A 21855-nucleotide genomic window follows, 5' to 3' on the forward strand; every position below is an offset into this window, starting at 1 on the left:
TGTCAAACAAAAAAATGCAGCAAGGATAAAATTGCCCATTAAACTTAATTGATGTGACCAGAGGGCGAATTGACCAGAGACAATTCCTTTTTTAATATTGCATTTCTTGCATTGCATGTATTTAAACTTGCGAGGCAATATACCAAGCCAGTCCAGCGACTTGTTGCACCAAAGTTTGTGGCAGATAAAACTGCGAAGAGCGATTAAAGCACGGCACATGTTCATTACATTTGACAAATAAGACCTGTTTTGTTTAATATATATGTGTGTGGGGTACCCGGTACACAGCTAGGCATGCATGCAAATGTCTCGCAACAGTAATTACTAAACCAGAACTGCCATATGTGGATTTCCTCCTTTAGTGACACTGGCCACACCTAAAAAGTTCCTACTCGTTGAGCAACTAACCAGAATTACCTTTCCCTTACACAACACACGTGTAATATAATATTTTCATGGAATAAAAAGAGGACAAGCAAAATAAAGCATATGTATCCTGCAAATGACACTGTCGCGTGCTTGCATCATGAAGTCGGGTCCTCAATCCAGGGCCGTATAGCCAGAGGGGGGGGGGGGGGGGGGGTTCGAAACCCTCCCGAAATCAATTTTTTCCAGGCAGCACGTAAGCAATACTTAGTGCTGCTTTCAGCAAACTACCCCCTGCCCAAAATCTATACCCCCCCCCCCCCCCCGAAAAAAATTTCTGGCTACGGCCGTGCCTCGATCGCTACGGTATAAGTTGGACATCCAAGGTCATCGATAGTATCACGCGACCATTGTGATGAAAGCTACAGGGGGCTGATTGATAGATTACCCTACTGATTAATCGGTTAATGCCTTAATCGCGATAAAAAAATTTAGCTTTTAATCGGCTCACCTTACGTGAGTGCATAAAACCAGAAATCAAGCTACCCAAAACTCTGCGTTAGATTATCTTACGCTGTCGCCTTACAACATAACAGCCAGCTCGTATATATGCCATAATTAAAACCGCACGTTTGAAGTGGAAACGACATAATATAAGGTGCCTGGTTCGCTTCTTTGAGAAACAGCGACACTAAGCAGGTGTTCTAGCCACCGTATGCCAGCCGCATCTACTACGCGAGGGTCTGTTTAGCGCGCAATCTGGACAACCACACACGATATATTTACTTTAAATTCAATAAATGACTCTTCCGTACGTGTGGAATATATACCATAGCAAACAAGCAAAAAAACAAAAAAAAAAAAAACAAAGGAATTCGAACTCAAAAGGTAGTTTCTGGTACCAACTGATTAACCCATCAAATAATTGATTAAGTCCTATAGATTAATCGGATTGATTTTGTAATCGATGACCAGCCACTACAAAGCTCATGCTAGCTCCTTAGCCTAGCCAAAGCCATCGCATACCGAATTCTTTGACACGAATCGTCCGATAAGCTGTTCGTCGCGAGGCAGAGCTGAATGTGCCGCATGCCTCGCGCTTTACTTTCGCATTTATTTATCGCCCTCATAAATGCGGCGACAATGCTTCTCGCGACAATGCTTCTCGACGGCGCGTTTCGATGTGCACCGCGCTACAACACCGCGCCCTCCTGCTTGAATTTGGCGCCGCGGTGTTCTGAAAGGCGACGACGCGCCTCTGTTGCTGTAGCGACGGGGCGCATGCGAGAGATAAGTGCGAAATACCGCTTCGCGCGCACTTTACGCTTTAGCGGAACCGTCACCGTGTTGTTAACTCCAAATACTCTACTTGTTATTTCGGGCCTTCCTCTTTTCAATGTCGTGTTGTCGATATCAAGAATTTTATGTCGCTCTGCTATGTTAGGAATGGACGTATCGAGATGGCATCAATGATGGCGGCGCCCGGCCCTTTGTTTACAGTGCAATGCCGCTGCTTTGACTGTGTCTGTGTTTGTCAACTAACTTCAGGAAGTCCATTGGGACGGGTGTCGTTTCGAAGTGAAACGGTGTTGGCGTGCAAATGCATTTACCTATTGTTGCATCTGTTCTTGGATTTGGGCGTTGCGGTGGAAAACAAGAAAACAAACGGCGCGCCTGCCACAACCGATGAGTAGATGCATTTGCTTACAAACACCGTGTCGCTTCAAAACGATGACCGTCGCGTTAGAGAATCGAGCCCCAGCTTTCCTTTTTTTTCAGGAGTGACGTTCGCTGGCCGGAAATTGACGTATATAATGGGGTCCATTCGGCAACGCGCAAGTACACGCCCAGTTTGCTAATGTTTGCTCAAGGCGTGAGTAACCTCGGATAATTTATTTGCGCACGTATCCGTGTCCTTCATTCCGCATATGGGTGGTTGCGCTGGAAAACTGGGCCGACATGCGTTCATAAACGCCGTGCCTCACTTGCGCTGTCTTTGTTGCTCGCATTTTCCGAGTCAAGTTTCGGCGCGGTTCATTTTAACGCTTGGGTTGCGAAATTCGCACTAAGCCCGGCAGCGCAAACGAAGCTGTCGTCAGCGAGGTGCCAGTAAGAGTGAAACAGAAGTAATTTTCTCTCTCTCCAGAGTCACGTCCTACCTAGCAAATCGAAAGAGCTACTGTGCTTCCCGGAGCAGTGTGCCCCACCTTAGTTGTTGCGATAACACTTGACGGTCAAGCTCCAAGAGACTAAACACACGACGCCAGTTGTGTATCGATCTTCTTGTTGCAATTGCTAATTGTCAAGCCGTCGTCAAAGCACCCCTGGCCCGCACGGCGGCTTGTAGAATAAGCTTTTGTGACTTCGCAAAACTGAAGTGGCTTGGTGTATCGTGCTTCATATTTGCAGGCATTAGTCTCGCCAGTGAACCCCTGAGCTGCTGGGACGAAAAGATCGTGTTGAAAAGGCCCACCATCTGCATTCTGGCCTGGCCACAATCTTCGAGTCCGTTGTGCATGACCGAGCAGTCTACTCATCTCCTCTCCACTGTCTCATCTGGTCCTACCAAGTGTCTGAGCCTCGCTGTGCCATCTGCTGAGAAGGAATGTGCCAACTGTTCACCCAGACAGAAGGCCACTCTTAAATATTTGTTGTTGTGTTACAAGTGAAGGTTCTAGCAACATTTGGTACTACCAAGAGGTTCTTCTAAATTCATCAGTGCTTGAGCTGCTCTCTTATTTGTTATGAACTGTTCTATTATTTCCCATTGTTGGTCATCCTTGTTCAGTGTCCTTCATTTTGCCAGCTGATGCTGCTGTGGTTGTCGTCTCACAGATGTCTGATGTGCTCAACTGTTGCTATTTGGACGTGTTTCAATGATGTACTTGGGTCGTGTATGAAGAATGCCATGGGTCTATGATAAATTTTTACTCGATCTGGTACTTTATAAGTGAAGCATGGCAGAAATTTCATTCATTTGCCATTGCGTAGGTATTTGTAATCCAGCTTCTAGAATTTTATTTCTTATAGCCTAAAAGGACACTTAGGTCAGTTAACCCGCCGCGGTGGCTCAGTGGCTAAGGCGTTGCGCTGCTGAGCACGAAGTCGCGGGTTCGATTCCCGGCCGCGGCGGCCGCTTTTCTGATGGAGGCGAAAAGCAAAAACGCCTGTGTGTACGAGATTTCGGCGCACGTTAAAGATCCCCAGGTGGTCAAAATTAATCCGGAGCCCTCCACTACGGCGCGCCTCATCGCCTGCGTTGCGTCGGCGCGTTAAACCCTACAATCAATCAATCAATCACTTAGGTCAGTTATAAACATTGCCTTCTAAAATTTGTAAGCTAGGTTTTCAGCATTTATGAGTGATTTACACCCATATCTTAATAGAAATTGCGGTCAAAGGGGCTGTCTTCCCGGCACCACTTGCCAGCTGAATTGCTTATATTGACCATGACGACACCCTGGAAAGACCTCAGGGGTAAATTTTATGGTGTGCTAGCTTGTTTAACGTGCAGTGAGCAAATGCAAAAGTACATGGACGCCTCGTGAAGCAGTGAATGCAAACGCATTAATGTGCCGTTGCCAAATGTGGCCACTCATTGTAACTTCCCGTGCATTTTTTCTTTCCCCATGTACGCACTGGCCGTGCACCATCTGTTGGGACATTGCTATATGAATGCAGGTTTCAGTAGATGCTGCATGCAGGCACTGCTGTCAAACACCGAGCATAGCGGGCATTTCGCACAACGCATTCACTGGGTGCACTCTTAGTTAGCTGCAGCCATTGAGTCACCGTGGTGTTGGGGATGCGTGCGTGTCTAACATTTTGGAGGCTCTAGGTTTGATTCCCAGCCACATCCACAGTTGCTCAATTTTTTTTTATTCGGTAGCTTTACTTTGTGTATGGGAGCTTTGGTGAGAAAAACGCCATCAATTTCAGCACTCCTTCACCTTTTAACGTTCTGTGAGATGCTGGCATTTCTTTTGTGTGTGCAAGCCATCCTTCAGCCACATTGTGCACTGTCTCTATCACAGCGATACCAGGTGTTGGACCTACCGAATTGACTAATGTCTTTGTATTAAACAGTCCATCCTAAGAAACAAGGAAAAGGCTAAAGCTTTGAAGCCTGACATAGCACGGCAACAGATTTCAAACTAGTATGGCATCATTGGCGTAGTTGATAGGGTCGCTGTGGTCAGTATATGAAGTTTTATGTTCTGCCATGTGCTAGAAACAAATCGAAACTCTAGATTGCCTAATAATCAGTTAATCACGCGGAAGATACTTTACAGTGCCGCCACAAATAGAGCCAGGGCTAATTTGCTTTGGTGTCCTTTTAGGTGCATTTTGCGAGCAACAGCTTCGTGTTCGCTGATTTTTTGCATGATTGCGTTGGATGGAACCTTACCTGGTTAATTTGTTGATGGTGAATCAGAGACACGATTGTTTCTGGTAGGATCCAAAATAGTCTAAAAAAAATTGGCCCCATTTTTGCTTGGTTCGCTGCAAATGCCAACGAAACACGATGGTCATCTGTCACCCCTGTAATATAACTCGACTTGCTCCAACCCCTCGCGCTATCCCCGGCCCTCTTGCTGCGGTTCGATGAGTTAAATAGAGGTTTATTCATTGCGGTTCAGTTTTGCTGCCATGTCACAGCTCGTGCCCATCTCCTGGGACAGCGTGCACCCTTTTTATCTGTTGTTCATTGCCCTGCCTACAACAGCATGAACACGAGCTCTGTTCTTTTGTGCTTGGTTTTATCTCGCACATGATGAGGTCTTTCTGCGTCAGTTTTAATGCACTGGTTCTTTTCCCCAGATATTAAAAAAAAAAGAGGTCTATTGTTATTTCAAAGAACATGGGTCCTGCGTGTAAATATTTACATTGTGGCTTGAATGTGCCGGAGGTTTTCTTTGTGACAAATAATGAGGGCGTGTGTGACATAATATAAACTGGTAAATTTAGTTGTTTGGAGCAGTTATGTCGACACATACTTTTTCCTGACGAATGTATTCAACTGTGGCCAGAAGGCTGAGTCGAGGGTCAGACGGGCTGACCGGAAGTTAGCTGTTCAAGTAGCCTAAGAAAGACTTCTAATCTTCAAAGCCTCGCTGCTGGTGCACTGGCACTGTGTCAGCGGAAGGGATTTCAGTTTGTTCCCTTTCTCCTTGCTGCAGGCTCCTCCTCTGCCTCTCCCTCTTCTGTGAATGGCCACAGGGTGCAGCACGACCCCCAGCCGGGTCGCCGGCTGCTGCACCGCCCCCAGTGCAGCTTCATGACAGCGCGCCCAAGCCATCTGAAGATCCACCAGCGCATCCACTCGGGTGAGAGACCCTTCCGTTGCCTCCTGTGCTCGGGGGCCTTTGCCCAGAAGTCCCACCTGGTGAGCCATGTGCGCAGCCACACGGGCAAGAGGCCCACACGGGGCACCTTGGGTATTCAATTTCGCGGTATTGGTGACACCGCGGACCCCGAACCCCCAAATATAAGTAATCAACCGTGGTGATATGTTTATAGGTGGAGGATAAGAAACCGCGAATGGTGGCCGTAGGAGCCTTGGTCAAGCTCCAGCCGATGGGCTCTCTGTCTGTTTACCAGGCAGGAATCTCCGGGACCTCTTTAGCCATCAGGGTAAAGCTGGAGAAGAAAGAACCCCCGTCCCGTACTTTTTTTCTATGCCATATCTTAAATCGAAAACCCCCCAAAACATGATCGGACCAGCACCGGAGATTTATTTCTGCTCTTTCCAGCAATTGCTTTCCCAAAACCAGATAAATTTGTTGAAAAAGAAAAGCCTGCTGCCTCACTGTCCGTGTTCTTGATCTTATTGTTCATACCAGGAATAATCGGAGGGTCCTACAAAGCAAGGAAATAGAGAACGGGAGAACTGTATGTGGAGGCAACAAATGTCGTGAGCCAGACCCGCATTGCAGGTCTTGACATCAGGGTCACACCCCACCGCAGCCTTAACGGCTCACAGGGCGTGATCAGATCTTGACCTAATGAACAAAACCGAATTTTATCTGCTCGAGGGCTTCGAAGTCAGGGCATAACAGCAGTGAAGTGTATAACCATTCGCAGAGAAAACAAAGATTTCCGTACCAAACACCTGATCTTAACCTTTGACCGGTCAACGCTCCCGCAATTCATCAATGCAAGATTCATTAGATCTCCAGCTCGGCCATACATTCATAACTCGTGGCGCTGTTTTAAGCGCCAGGGATTTAGGCATGGTGCCACCGTATAATTCAGAATATAGGTCAAGCCGGAATTTAGGCCGACCCCCTTACTTTGCAACCCAGAAATTGAAAAGAAAAACATTACATGCGCAACATCATTTCATTGAGGCTGCAAGCACTTTTTTCGTCTCAGGTTACTCGTTAGAGCTGTGGGAAATCTTGTAGGATGACTGCTTCTGTCTGGCTGCCTGCCACACAGTCAGTCTACTTAGGTGCAGTCGGGAGAACAGCTTATGAAGCACCTCTTAAACACTCGCACAACCATGTCATCAGAATGCGAGCGCCAAGCATAGAACGACCATGAGCAGATCGTCACGAGCCAGTCTGTGCAGGCAGCCAGCTGGCGTCCTGGGGTTGTCTCCGACCATCCATTTGTAGATACGTTGCACGATGCTTGTGGACAAGAGTCGCCACCTTGTCTTTAATTAAAGGGGTCCTGAGATGGATTTCAAAGTGTTTTTGTTTGTGTCAGATATCTACTCTATATTTCTTGTAGAGCAAGTCCAAAAATAGTACCGTACTTACCTAGGCCGAAAAATCGCATGCGCGCTAGAATCAGATACGAAACAGAAACTTCCGAAACGCAGAAATTTTGTCCCTCCATCGCCATCTCAACATGGCGCCAAAGCTTTTTGCAACGATTTTTCAGATGCAGGAAGCCTAGGCGCCCAGGCTTTTCTATCGGCATTCACACAAATCATCAAATCGTTCCACTTGCGCGTTTGATAACAGCAATGGTAGCAGTGGCTCCCACGCGTTCAAAACGAGCGGTCGGCTGAAGCATGCGCCTTTGGAGAAGCTTGCGGGATCGGCATGCGAGGTGTGGGCCACGATCCCATCGACCACGGTTGAACGTTCGTTCAGAAGTGTGGCATTGCGAACGCGCTTGACAGCACCGAGGACGAGATGTTGTGGTCAGAGGAGAGCGATGAGGAGTGAGATGAGTGAGATTACTTCGGGAAATAAATCGCCCGTTTCTCTTGCATTTGTTTTCTCTGGGTCACAAAGTTCCGTGCGCGTTACAATCGGAGGGGCAAGTTTTTTTCTGTTTTTGGCCAGGAAAATCGGGTGCATGTTACAATCGGATAAGTACGGTAAGCATATTCACTCACGCTAACAAAAGTTATTACTCTGGTGAGAGAACTATTTGTTGGCTCAGCGGCTTGCAATGACGTAGAAGTCCGACCTTGTCCGAGGCGAAGCGCTCATTTCATAATTGGCTGCCGGAATTCTCTTCTATGTCCGTGATTTTTGACGCCGCTGGTTCTACCCGCTGGTTTACAACGTTGTCGTTACCGTGGTTACTTCAGCGCGTGGGTCACGCATGAGATGACGACGCCCACGCCCCCTATTTTTTAAGCTACCTTTTCAGTCCTTACGGACTTTGAGCAGGAGGTACTGGTGATTGCGGAAGTTGACTTTGCATGTGCGAGAGTTTCTTTCCGTGAACAGTAACTTACTTTTACCGTCTCTACATAGCGATACAGTGGCTAGAAATTCTACTGACTGTAATATGTAATAGTGAGCTCCTGCACCAGCGAAATGTACGCTCGCACCTTGATTAGATTACCGTTAAGTTCCCAGACAACGCCCTCCCCGAAACATCGCCCACCTCCTTTTACAGGTGAAATATATGAGTGAGCAAAATAAACCGAATCATCTCTTCATGCGTAGATGCGGTCGCTTATTCGTCCTTTCCGTGCTTGACCTGAAAGTTCGCCCGTCAGGAATTTTTTCTTGATATCTCCGCAGTTTTGGTTGGCGGTTCAGCCACCTTTCCGTAGTTTTTCGCGCCTGACCCGAAATTTCGCCCATCTCATATTTTTCACTTGATATGTCTGTACTTTGGGTGGGTGTTCTTTTGCAACTTTACCGTACAGCAAATGCACTGTGCTCGGTGCTTCATACAAGTAATCTTAGTTGATGTTGTTTATTACATTCTTGCTAAATGATGATCAGGAGTAGGATAAATGACAATTTTTTCCTACTCCAGCCTACCACGCTTCCAATGGTTCAGATGCGTTTATGACCTATCATAGCTCTTTTATGCTTCTAAAATCGTGTTGGGCAAGGTAGTATAGGCAACTGCAGAATTATTACAATATGTCTTACTCATTTTATATCGGAATATTTGCGGAGGTGTGAATTCTGGTTAATGCAATACATGGTGCTAATCGTTCCCACTAGATGGCGGTGCCAATGTCATGTTTTATAATGATGCATAGAGCTCTGTTGGGCTATAACAAATATGAAGTAGTGAGAGGAATGTGGAAAGGAGCAATGTTTCCGGGTCTCACATTTGTGAATGCTGTACTCTGCTTAAAATCAGACGTTCTATTAGGCCTTGAAGTGAACCGGAGGCCGGAAGATTGTTTGGCCTTAGGCGCGCATGGAAAAAACTAACGAAGCAGTACAGGGAGATATAGGCTGGGCATTGTTTGAAGTTCGAGAAGCACAGAGTAAAATATGTTTTGACATGGGGTTGAGAGCAATGGATCAACGAAGGTGGGCAGCTAAGGTTTTTAGGTACGTATACTTGAAGAGCGTGGACACGCAGTGGTTAAGGAAGACTAGAAGGCTAACGATGAAATACGGAAAGAACAGTGGAGAATCCAAAACAGCCAAGGTAACCAAAAAAGAGGCAAGGCAAATTGAAGCAAATAAATGGAGAGAAAAAATGGGAGCTAAAACGCCTTTAAGATGTACAGGGCCAAGAAATTGAACATCAGAAAGGAAAATTTCTACGGTAATTCTCAGGCCAGTATGCTTTTTGAGGCTAAAGCAGGTTGCTTGCAAACTAAGAGGTTTGTGGGGAAGTACAGTGTAGACCATTTATAACGTAACCGCTTATAGTGCGGGACCGGATATAACGCGGGTTTTTGCGACCACCGGTTTGCCTCCCATAGAACTCAATGCATAAGCATACCGCTTAAACTGCGGTTGACCGAAGCACAATACCGTTTATAGTGCGGTTTTTCGGCGGGTCTGCTAATCGACCGGCGCAGCTGAGGCATCGTTTTAGGGTAGCAAAAGAAAAAAGAAAGGATGAAATCAGCCATCTGACGCAGCGTGCACCCCTTGCCCTCCTCTAACGTAGACACCCAAAGAAAAAAAAAATAGGCACCCTTTAGTTCGCGCGTACCTGACTGATAACCACAACTGACCTTGCACCTCGGAAGATAGCGACAGACGAGATCCGCGCGCGGCAAGTTCATTTTATTAATCGTGAACCGCATGGCCCGTTTTCGTTGGTAAACTTTATTGACACACAAAAAACAAAGAAAAAGACCCCCAAAGTCCGGGGTTCTGAAAGGAACAAAATTATCTATACAGACGGGAGAACCTGACGAACGTGAGCCACCAAAGCTCGCCACCAGGCCACTCGGTCTGTTCCCTCCGGTGGCGCGAGCCAGTCTTGGAGAGAAGAGGGACGAGGTGTAAGGGATTTAAGATGAACTGCGAGTGATGGTTGCGAACAAGAACAGTCCCAAAGAACATGCGGCGTATTGGGAAAGCCAGAGCACTTGGAGCACCGCGCAGGGCTGCGATGGCCTTGTAGTCGATGCAGTATGTGCGGAGTTGGAAGGCTGTCCGTTTGCGCTTGCCGGATAAGACAAGCATCTGCCCGGGGTAACAGGTGGGAGGGAGACGGAAGAGTCTGCCTATCCCTGATTAACTGTTGCACAGTCTGGCGTCGATGGAGACGGGCTTGTCGCGCTTGCGTGGGTGGGTGGAAAGGATTTGGCCAGGGCGTCTCCGAGTCTCCCGGTTGGGACGGAGCACGGGAGAGCTGATGCGCCAGCTCGTTGCCCGGAACGCCTGCGTGACCAGGAACCCAGTCCAGCATGTAGCTAGTACCAGTGTGTTTGGCCAGATGAGTGTGGAGTGCATGCATAATATTGATGGGAAGCGTCTGCTCCTGGAACAAGCGCAGAGCATCCTGACTGTCGCTGAGGATCACGTGGTTACCAGGAGTGGCTAACGATAAGATTGCGTCAGTTATTGCTTGAGCCTCTAGAGACAGGACGGAAGGAACGGCCGAGTATCTTTTCTGCAAGGGCGGGTGGGTAGGAGGAACAACTACTGTGACCCCGCGTGCGTCTTTGGATGAGAAGGAGGCATCTGTGTACGTCACTGTTGCTAGATCACCATAGCGGTAGCGAAGAGTGCATATTCGAGCTCGACGACGTCCTGCATGCGAGGTTGCGGATACATTGATTGGAATGGTAGGAACTTTTATGCGAGGGAGTGGATACCAAGGGGGGTATGTCGCTGTAATTTCGGGTAACGAAGCTACCTCGTAATGAAGTGAGGATAGGAGAAGACGCCCATGCCAAGTAAGCTGGAGACGAGTGTGTTGTGCCGCCAAATGAAGATCAACTTGATCTGACAATGATGCGAACGGCTGAGCAGCCTCCAACTTAGCGAGGGGGGTATATCTAGGTACCCCTAGAGCCAGGCGGGTGGCAGGCCGGAGGAGCCGCTCAAGCTGGGATCGTTGCGATGACGTTAATTTTACGTACGGCAGTGCGTAAAGAACGCGAGTATATATTAGAAAGTTCACAAGTCGCGTAATATCGTGTTCTCGTAGGCCTTGGCGACGTCGGGTCAGCCTGCCGATTATGTGAGTTAGTTGGGTAATTTGAGCCTTACATCGATTGAGCCACTTTAAGGCCTTCCCATTATCCTGTAGGTCGAAGCCGAGGACGCGCAGCCAGGCCTTACGTGGAAGAGGAATGTCATCAATCACGAGTTCTACTTGAGAGCGTTGGTCGCTAGCTTTAGCCCGCAAACGCTCATCAGTGACCACGAGGTACTCAGACTTCTGCGGAGATAGTGTGAGACCTACGCTTAACCCGAACGAGTGGACCGCATCAATTCCAGCCTGAAGTGTGTCGGACAGTGCAGCTGGGCTGCCGGTAGAACACCAAAGGGTTATGTCATCGGCGTACAGTCCAAACGAGAGATTAGGAACGGAATGTAGCATACGAGGCAGGGGGCGAAGTGCTAAATTGAACAGAGTAGGGGAAAGGACAGATCCCTGAGGAACTCCTCTGGTAGGAGTCCAGGGGGTTTGGCGGTAGTCCTCTAACACCAAAGAGTGTAGTCGTGTGGTCAGAAAATTGTGGATGTAGTTGTACAGTCGGGAGCTAGGCGTAAGTATCCAGATTTGTTCAAGAATTGCAGAGTGCGAAACTGCATCAAACGCCTTTTGGAAGTCTAGACTCACGATTGCTCTAAGTTGGGCTGCGCTCGGATATGCGTACACCTCTTGTTGGATTCGCAGCATTGTATCCTGTGTTGACCTGTGAGCGCGGAACCCAGTCATAGTCCAGTCAAAGAATTGGCTATGTTCAAGAAGCCAAGTGAGACGATGCAGGACCATACGCTCCATCAGTTTTCCAACACAGGACGTAAGTGAAATTGGGCGTAGACTGTTCAAAGCAAGTGATTTGCCTGGTTTTGGAATAGGGCGGATGTTAGCAGTCTTCCACTCAGGGGGGATACAGCCTGTTCGCCATGCTTCATTGATGAAATTTAGAAGAGTTTCTAGAGCGGAGTCCGGAAGGTTCCTTAAGTGGGAGTATGTAATCAGGTCCGGTCCTGGTGTTGTGTGTCGTTTGCAATCGGTGAGTGCAGCGCGGAGTTCAGCGAATGTAAAATCTGCGTCAATAGGTTCTTGAGTGGGACAAGTGACAGGATGAGGCGGCGGAGGCAAAGAAGGAAAAGGAAAGAAGGAAGCTTGAAGTTCGTCGGCCAAATCAGCCAAGCTAAGACCTGTCTGCAACCGCAACGATGTGATGTGCGTGGATCGCCGTGCCTGCCCGGACATGGAACGGATAAGTTGCCAAATCCGAGTTGTATGCAGTGTTCCACTCAGAGAGTCACAGAAGGACAGCCAGTTGGATGTTTCAAGAGTGCGCGCATAATCTAGAGCCTCGATTGTGAGAGCATCGATGCGTGCTTTGAGGGAGCGATTGCGCTTATTACGCTTCCATCGGCACATAAGCGCATGACGCTGATCCCAAAGGCGTAAAAGATGTGTATCAACAGCCGGACGTGTGTCAGAAAGAGCAATAAGCTTGGTGTTATGGCCATAGGTGTTGAGAATTGCAGAATTCCAGGTGCTTAAATCAGATATGGCAGCCATATCGATTGATTCCCGGAAACCATTCCAATTAGTGAGGCGAGCACTTCGCGGTGACGGAATTGAAGCACCATTCAAGGGTACAGTTGTGTGAATAATGTGATGATCGCTGCCTAGAGAATTATCCTGGACTTCCCATATAGCCGAAGGCAAGCCTATTGCCCAAGTGAGATCAGGAATCGTATCTCTTTGGCAACTATTGCCTTGTCGTGTAGGGCTGGTTAGATCATTAAGCAGAGAAAATCGGAGTTGCTGAGTGACCCGCCTTAGGAGTTGACCTGATGGTGAGGTGTATGTGTAGAGCCAATCAGGATGGTGAGCGTTAAAATCCCCAGCCCAAATAACAGCATGATCACGGTAGGAGTGAAGGATCTTACCTAACCACCCCAAAGCGGGTCTCGCCTTAGGAAGCTAATACGAATTCATGACAACTAGTGGGATAGAGCATCCAGGAAATTGAGTGATAGTAAGGACCAATTCCGACATAATAGAGTTGTATGCGGAAACATCTACCTGGTGAGTTGGTATTGTGCGGAGGACATATGTCACAACATAGGTACGAGGATTGGGATCGCGGCGAGTCGGTATACTGGGCTGTATGAATGACTCGTACCCTGCAATGTTGTATACACCGTGGGTTTCCTGAAGGAGTATGATAGATGGAGGGTGTGGGAGGGATTGAAGGTAAAGCCTAAAAGCGGAGATTTTACGGCGGAGTCCGCGACAGTTCCATTGCACTATAAGTGGCGGAGCCATGTCCAGTTAACAGTATTTGTCGAGTCCGTAGATTGATCGAAGGTCACGTACCCTGTCCCTGACAGTCTCACGAACACCAGGTGAGGGTGAATGCCGGGCGGCAGGTCCAAGGCCGCGTAGCTAAGCGTGGGACGTGACAAGCCGCTGAAGGAGTTCATGTTGACGACGGAAGTGTTGTTCTTGTGCTTGGTAGTGCTTTTCTTGGGCTTGAAGAAGCGGTTGAAACAGTTGATGAAGCAGCTGTGCCAGGCCTGTTGGCTGCATCGCTGCCGTAGCGGAATCCTCCTGTGCAGGTGGTCGCCCGGTGTACGGCTGTTCCCGCCGTGCAGCGCGGAGTCGCTTGAGGAGGGCGGTATGGCGCGCTTCCGTTTCTTCGAGTCGTCGTCGAAGGTCAGCTGCTTCTTGCGCGAGCTTTTCCAACTCGGCTTGAATAGTGGCTTCCTCTTGCAGGATGCCCTTCAGTGGAGGTTGTTCCTTTGTAGCACTAGTTGATGTCTTTGCAGTCTCTTCGATCTGGCTGGGTGTTGTGGTCGCCGCGGCGTAGGAGACATGCCGTTTACGCTCAACATGCGCCGGTTGCGAGTTGCTCGAACGTTGCTGCTGTCCGCGCGCTGCGCCATTTGCTGATGACGGCAGCGCTGTAGTGGTACGCTCTTGTGAGGCATGATCTGATAACTCCGCATCGCATTGTCCGGGTGTTCTGCCACCGCTTGGTGATCGAAGGGTACCGTATCTGTTCCCTCGGGTCTGTGACCGTGGTCGGCGCTTTGCGGCTAGTTCAGCATCAGCCTTAATTTTAGTCGGACATTTTGGGTCGGTAGCCACATGTCCCTGCTTCTTACAGTTGCGGCAGGTCATTATATTTGCTTCCTTGCATTTAGTGACGGCAGCGGTATCGTTTCCGTGGTTCTTGCCGCATGTGTCACATACTTCCTGGTGAGGGCACACGTCTTTCTTGTGGCCGAACCGATGACAGCGACTGCATACGACCGATTTGGGTTCGTAGAGCGTGACTCGAGAAATGCGGCCGTAATAAATCACAGATCTAGGTGGGCGTCGCCCCTCAAACGTCAACAGGCATGCTCCACGGCTGCCCATTGGGCGTGCGTCAAGTATTCTCTGACGGTTGCACAACGCCGCCTTAAGTTCAGCCTTGCTTTCTTTGCAGTCGATGTTATAGATCACTCCACGGCACATATCTCGTCCGGGAGCCTGGTAGACTTGCACAGCAACCTGTTTACCCCGAATTTCGAGGTTCGTCAGTTTGAGTAGGGCATCGGCTTGTTTTTTGTCATGGACCAGCACCGTGATTGTGTTCGACGCAGGATGAACTCTGTACGTCATAGGTTTTGTAACATTCTCTGCGGGTGCTGCGGAGATGAGTGTGAAGTGGAGGTCCTTAGTTGGTAAAGTGCTGAGATTCTCGTGGGCGCGCGGGCGTATGACTAGGACATAGGTTTCCACGGGAGGTTCAGAATAAGGATTTAGTTGCTTACGTTTACGCCGTTGTTGAACCTGGTAGGCTGCTCCGGTGTCAACACCGTCACCGTCGCACACGTTAAAATCGGTTGCAGGCCAGTCCGCCTGTGATGCAGTGGTGAGCACGGAGTTCTTGAGATGTGCACCGGTGACTTCCATTGTTGGGTCAGGCACTGTAACATCATGGCCGCATTCCTCGGCGCGCTCTTTCGCCACGTATGTTTCCATGCCGTCTTCGTCACTTGAGATGGCCGATTCATTTTCTTGAGCCGAATGCGTCAGGAGGCCGTGGCGCGTTCTTTTTCCCGTTGTACTGCTGTCTGAGGCGCTCGAAGAGCCCCTCCTGTCGTGGCGGTTGCGGCGAGCGCTGCGGCTCCTCCCATAGCGTTGCTTGTCTTTCCTCGAGCGTTCGCGCCGATGCTGGTGTGGCCCTTCGCGGCAAGCCTCAGAGCTCGCGCCAGGAGTTGCTTCGAGATCGGCACGTGCTTGCCGTTCTTGTTGCTGTGGTAAACGCGGCGGCATTTCTGCTTGAATCGGCGTCGCCTGTTGTTGTCTGTAGTCATCAGATGGCGGTGGTGTCGGCGCAACCTGGTCGGCGGTCGTCCCCGGTGGTTCCATGGTGTAGGCTTAGCGAAGCCGTCGCCGGCGGCGAAAGGGTGGCCGTAAAACGGCCTTGAAACACGGTACCGTGTCGAGTGTCACCTCGATGGGCTCCTGGTGTATCCGCCAGTTGTATCCGCGCTGGCGTGCACTGCACGTTTTCGTGATACCAAATCTGCCACTCGGTTTACGCTTTAGAATGTTGTTGCAGATAAGCCACCGCTCTTTCCCTTTCCAAACATTCGAGCCGCGCGAAGCCGAAGATTTCCACCTCCAGTACGTTGCGCTGATAAGCAGCCGCCTTCGGCATGAACACAAGGTGGGGTAATAATAATAATAATAATAAAAAAAAAAACCCCCGCTGGCGTTCTTATCACGTCTTGCGGCATCTGTTCATAGACGCTAAAAACGCAGCCATGGTCTTTCAAAACAAACACAACGGAAGTTAAAGCCGCGCTCGCCGTTTTGAGACTGCGCGCTTTTGCCCTGCAGCAGCGGCTGATGTTAAAAATAATACGAAATATAGACCGTGCCTTCATTTTTAAGCGCTGTGCATTTGAGTGATGATAAATATAGGTTGACTTGAGAGATAGGTGGCGATGTGGTTGAATTCGCGCGTGTTTTGGTTATAGTGCGGTACCGCTTATAGTGCGGATTTTTGCGGCTCCCGCGACATACGTTATAAGCGGTCTACACTGTATTCACAAAATGATGCGATATGCGTGGTCTGCGGAAAAGAAACAAACTATGCGGCACATAGTGTTAGAATGTCAAGGTATCTATCCAAATCTACATGAGGGAAATATTCGGCTTCCAGAAGCCCTAGGATTTAAGGGTAGCGCAGGGGAAGTTAACTTCAAGGCTGTCGAGGCGACGAAAAGAAGATCATTTGCTTTGAGACGAGTTCGCCAGATGTGGCTACTTGGCAGCCAGTAAGCTGGAATGCAGAAACCGCGGAGTGCAATCCTTTTATTTTCAGCGGCAAACAGCTACTCTTGCTTCAATTAACCCTTTCTGAGTCACAGACGTACATGTACGTCCTCTGCAAGCACCTTCAAAATGGTCAATAACGGACATGTACATCATCGCTTGTATGTTTAAAAAGCACGCCTTTTTCACCAACTTCTCTTGCTTGGCATGTGCTGCCACCATGCTAAAATACGTCAAATTATTTTCATGCGTCGATGGCTCTTCTTTTTTTTTATGATTTACTTCAGCGGCGTGCCGGCTATCGCTTGCGCATCCAGTAACGAGGGGGCGCACTGGGTATTGCCCACCGGGTACACAGGCGCCTCTCGCTTCTTGCGTCTGCTACAGACCAAGGCTGCCTGCGAAACTGATGAAGCTCTTTTCTCCTTTTTTTGTATTTTTTAGGAGCAGTGCGCTATCTATTGCTCTCGCATCCGGCCGCGCGTGCGTGCGGGCACAGCAGTCGGTTTTAAATATCGTCCTCCGGGCGCTTCCCACTTTTTGCACCCGCGAAACTGATGTCTATCTGATTTTGATTCACTCAAAAGGTGCTGGCTTGTTACTCTCTCTTTTTTATTTAGAACTTTTCTTGTGTCACTCATGAATAAACCACATGTATTAACAACACAAACGATTTTTTTTTGTCACTTTATGGTCACTATAACAAAATTACGATAATTTATTCTCGAAATCGATGCATCCAAAGAATTTAAATCAGCAATAAAAAAAACGACCCTCGGGGGTCGCATTTGACGAAAAAATTCGACCCTCAAAGGATTAACACGGTAAACGGTAAAGCGCACTAAGGACACTTGGCAACACGGTTCATTCAGAAGGCCGGGCGCACCAAACTACTCTTTCCTGCGATCGTGACTTCATGGAAAGCAATGAAATGAAACTCTTTGGCAGGAGTCTTAGAGTAAGGCAGGAGCTGTCGTTACGGGATGCGCATGCATCCCCTTGTCACGACCGGCCCAGAGAATCAGCTGCGACAGCGTTTGGGCTTGAACTGATTTATTTAGCCCGCGTGAGCGCACTTGAGCGTGCGCCTCGTCATCACGAGCAATGCCCGGCGTCGTCCAAGCGCTGCGTGCGGAGCTCCCACCTTCGTTGTCGGCGTGGTGCTCCCTTGGCACGCCGTTCGTTACAGCTTCATAACTGAAACAACGGCGAGGCTATGCTTGAAACACAGATGGTGCAAAGAATCCTTTTGGGTACAGCATCCAAGAAAACAAATGCAATTGATGAAACTCTTACACCAGACCCGGAGTGCTGAGCTATCCGTTTGCGGGTGTCGTTGCTCCTGCGCTCACTGTATCCTTCCGCCGATAACGGAGGAGCATCAAGCCGGATTTAGGCCCTGTGTGTGAGTGCTTTGCACTCAGGTATAAAACAAATATGTTCTACTGTGCAAACGCACACACTCACAGAAGATGTTTTTGTAGCTTTCTGATGTTTGTACGCTCGTAAAAAATTGCTTAAATCAAGGGTGCACTAGCACGTCATGATTAGTTCAAGAAATAGCCGTTGCGCTCCGATACCATCGACCCCCCAAAAAGCCCCATCTCAGGGGCCCTTCAAGTTCCAGGTGCACAGCTCGGCACCCACAAAGCGAGGTCTTCCGAGGGTTGCATACTGATAGCTGCCCCTTAAGCTTACGCCACTAGTGTGCATTCTTTTCGGTGACACTGAACTGGTGGTAGTCATACACATTGCCATTGGCTTGGGTATGCAATGTGATGTTTCTTTTAAATGCGGTGGTCAAACTGGCACCAAGTGCCTGAATTTCTCTTGAGCGAGAAGAAAATAACACGCACTCACATAGCATAAGACAATGAGAGAACCGGAAGGGAGCAACGAAACAAAGATGGGGGCGCGTCCAATTGATGCTGGTGGCGATGGTGCCTTTGCGGTTTGAATGGGCCCAATGGTAACTGATGTTAGGCCAATGACCGGTATATAGGTCGAAGGGTGGCTTTCTGGCAAATTTTAGGGGAAAGAATCTCGACTTTTTTCCCATCTTATATGGCAACTCCTGCTTTGGCCAACTCACCTGCACAAAGTGCGCCCAGCATGACCACCCATCTGAAAACTTCATCGCAAACCTTCATCTGTACCAACTGCCAGGTACCCTCGAACATGCATGGGTGGCACAGCTGTGCATATTGCGCTGTTTTTATACAGGTGCATTTTCCTGCTCCAAGCCACTCCAAAGGCATGAAAATGGTAAAACATGCGTCTAACTGCTCCAAAATACCGTATTTACCCGATTCTAACGCGCCCCCGATTCTAACGCGCACCCGATTTTCCTGGCAAAAAACGAAAAAAACTCGCACCTCCAATTGTAATGCGCACGGGACTTTGTGACCCAGACAAATGAATGCGAGAGAAACGGGCGATTTATTTCCCGAAGTAACCTCACTCATCTCACTCCTCGTCGCTCTCCGCTGACCACAACATCTAGTCCTCGGTGCCTTCAAGCGCGTTCGCGATGCCACACTTCTGAACGAACGTTCAACCATGGTCGATGGGATCGTGGCCCACGCCTCGCACGCCCATCCAGAGAGCTTCTCCAGAGGGGCACGCTTCATCCGACCGCTCGTTTTGAACGCGTGGGAGCCGCTGCTGCCATTGCTGTTATCAAGCGCGCAAGTGAAACGATTTCAACGATTTAACGATTTGTGTGAACGCCGATAGAAAAGCCTAGGCGCCTAGGCTTGCTGCGTCCGAAAAATCGTTGCTAAAAGCCATGCTAAAAGCTTTGGCGCCATCTTGAGATGGCGATGGCGATGGGTGGTACGAAATTTCCGCTGTTTCGGCAGTTTCGGTTTTGTATCCGATTCTAACGCGCATGCGATTTTTTGGCCTATTTTTTCGGAAAAAAAGTGCGCGTTAGAATCGGGTAAATACGGTAGTCTGAAAAGCCAGGATTTCATCGCTCATGTCACTTAAGTCGGGAAAGATGCTGACTTGACAGCATGATTTTCTAAGCAGCCCCAATAAAGGTAACGCTGTTTTTATTGGTCTGACGGATTGGTTAATCAATCAATCAATCAATCGATGCCCTAAAAATCGTTTTTTCCTAAGTCGCATTTTTGGATTGCACGTTTTATTTTCTGTACATTCCCATAGTTGCCCTGTCGAGAACTATCGGAAAAGTTCCCCACAAAATAACTTCAGTCAGCTGAGGTGACAAACTATTTGCACAAGTTGACAAAAAAAAAATGCCAATTTTCGGAGCACTGTATCTCCCCAGAGCAACACAACTGGCATGGGTGCATTGCCAGAGCCCTTGTCTTCCCCTTTCCTGTTGCCTTGAAACAGAGGTGTGGTGGGGGAGGGGAGAACACTAGCTACTAAAGTGCAATTGACTCTGTGGCTGGTTTCACCAAAACGTCCTTTCCGATCGCCGCAAAGTGGCTACTGCATAGTTGGGACGCTCAGTATGGCATCTGTTTGAATGCTTTCGTCCATGAAGTGTTGTATATCGTGCGTGAATTCTGCCAGCTGCGTTTCGCATGACAAAAGTTTTCGGAAGCCGTGTTGGTGATGATAGAAAAAATTGATGGATTCTAGATGGGCCATTAAACTTGACGCAATGATGTGTTTGAGCAGTATGGATGCGATGCTGGGGTTGGAAATAGGGCGATAGTTTGCTGGCAAAGCACAACTGCCTGATTTGAAAATTGGTATAATCTGAGTTTTCTTCCAGTCGTCGGGGACGTCTCCTGTTTGTAGTGATTGGGTAAAGATCAAGTGAAATATTCGGCTTGAGACTGATGCGGTGTTGTTCAGCAATTTACTATGTATCTTGTCGCAGCCGGCTGCGGATGAAAATTTGAGGTCATTGGTCAGATTATATATTCCTTCAAGGCTGATTTCGATTTCTGGCGTTGTTACAGAGGCATGATTGGGCAATGTTTTGGTGTCGTTATGGTTAGCAGGGGAAAATAATTGACGAGAAGTGGTTATTTAAAGCAGAAGCACAGTGGGACGGGTCGATTGGGTCTCCATGAGTGTTAACAAGATCTCTTTGATTAGATGGATGCATCGGGGAGAGCATGCGCCAGAATTTGTTAGGATTTGTTTGAAGAACTGATAGCAGGTCATTGGAAAAGAATTTGGTTTTTTAAGTTCATTTAGGTATTGTTTAGCGCATGAGCGGTAGCGTTCTTATGCAGCGGGTCATTGGCTTAGGTGAGCGTTTCTGTAGAGGCATTTTTTTTTTTTTTTCACTTACATAGCAATTTTAGTTGTTTGCTAGACCATTGGCAGTTAGTATCGGATTTAATAAGAATAGTAGGGATCTATCTGTTTTTAAAGTTGAGCATCATTGTTTTTAAAAGTTCCCAGTTAGCGTTGACACGGCCGATGTAGGTATGTGTTCCTAAAGTTATCCAAGAAATTGGTTAGGTCATCATTAAGGGCATTTAAATTTCCTCCCCTGTTCTGTGATTATCTTCTGTGTAGGTGATTTCTTTCTCAGTGGTGTAGCTTTGCAAATATGGATTAGGTTGTGGTCACTGACACCTGTAAGGGTATTAACGGTTTTTATGTTCTCCGGGCACGAGGTCAGTAGAAGGTCGAGGGTATTGTTGCCCCCGGTAGGGCACATTATGGTCTGGTGAAGATCAAAGTCGAGTACAGTGTTCAAAAATTTTTGTTCGTAGACGGAGACCCGTTCGACACTGAAACCAACGGCCAGCTGATTAATGGATAATTGAAGTCTGCGAATAGAAATACCGGCACATTGGGGTATTTATTTGTTACTGCAGTGTGGGATCGATGGAGTAGGTCGCAGAAATCTGGCTGGCTATCAGGCGGTCTATAGCAGACGCCAAAAACGAATCTCGCGGCTCTGGTAGATGTGTCCAGATTAATTCTATGTTTGTTGTCTGTCAGAACGAGTGAGGCTGGTAAGGTATTTGTAATGGCTATAAGCTCACCACTGCTTCTCTTACTTTGGCGGTAGCAGCAGAAAATTGTGAAATTGGAGATACAGTTAAACCTCGATATAACGAAGTTGTACTTGGGGCCGCAAATTCCGTTAAATCGAAAATTTCATAATATCGAGGTTTCGATTTTACAGTTAATTTAAGCAGTTATTGACGTTTCAAAACCTTGCCGATCACCAGGAAACAACTGCTATGTAGTTACCTCTTCACTTAAAGCGAAATTTGTTCTAAAACTGGCCGCGAAAATTGTGTGAATTGAGAGTTTCAACACTTAGGCAATGGAGTCCGGATAGCTGACGGTAGTTCATCTGTCGTCGTAAAACCGGTGCTTTTTCCGCAA

General features: G+C 48.2%; 1 protein-coding gene across 1 annotated transcript in view; it reads left to right on the plus strand.

The window, feature by feature from the left end:
* The first annotated feature begins 1897 nt into the window (after positions 1 to 1897).
* The window catches only part of LOC144179848 (uncharacterized), a 76911-nt gene continuing 56953 nt past the window's right edge, over positions 1898 to 21855 (plus strand). The window contains exons 1-3 of the mRNA XM_077708276.1: positions 1898 to 2239; positions 2776 to 2871; positions 5547 to 5693. Coding sequence (XP_077564402.1) covers positions 5645 to 5693 — 49 coding nt within the window. The 5' untranslated portion in view covers positions 1898 to 2239; positions 2776 to 2871; positions 5547 to 5644. The remainder of the gene's footprint in view (positions 2240 to 2775; positions 2872 to 5546; positions 5694 to 21855) is intronic.

Source organism: Haemaphysalis longicornis, unplaced genomic scaffold, assembly GCF_048455015.1.
Source record: "Haemaphysalis longicornis isolate Haplotype H1 unplaced genomic scaffold, Haemaphysalis longicornis Haplotype H1 scaffold_4, whole genome shotgun sequence".
NCBI lineage: Eukaryota > Metazoa > Arthropoda > Arachnida > Ixodida > Ixodidae > Haemaphysalis > Haemaphysalis longicornis.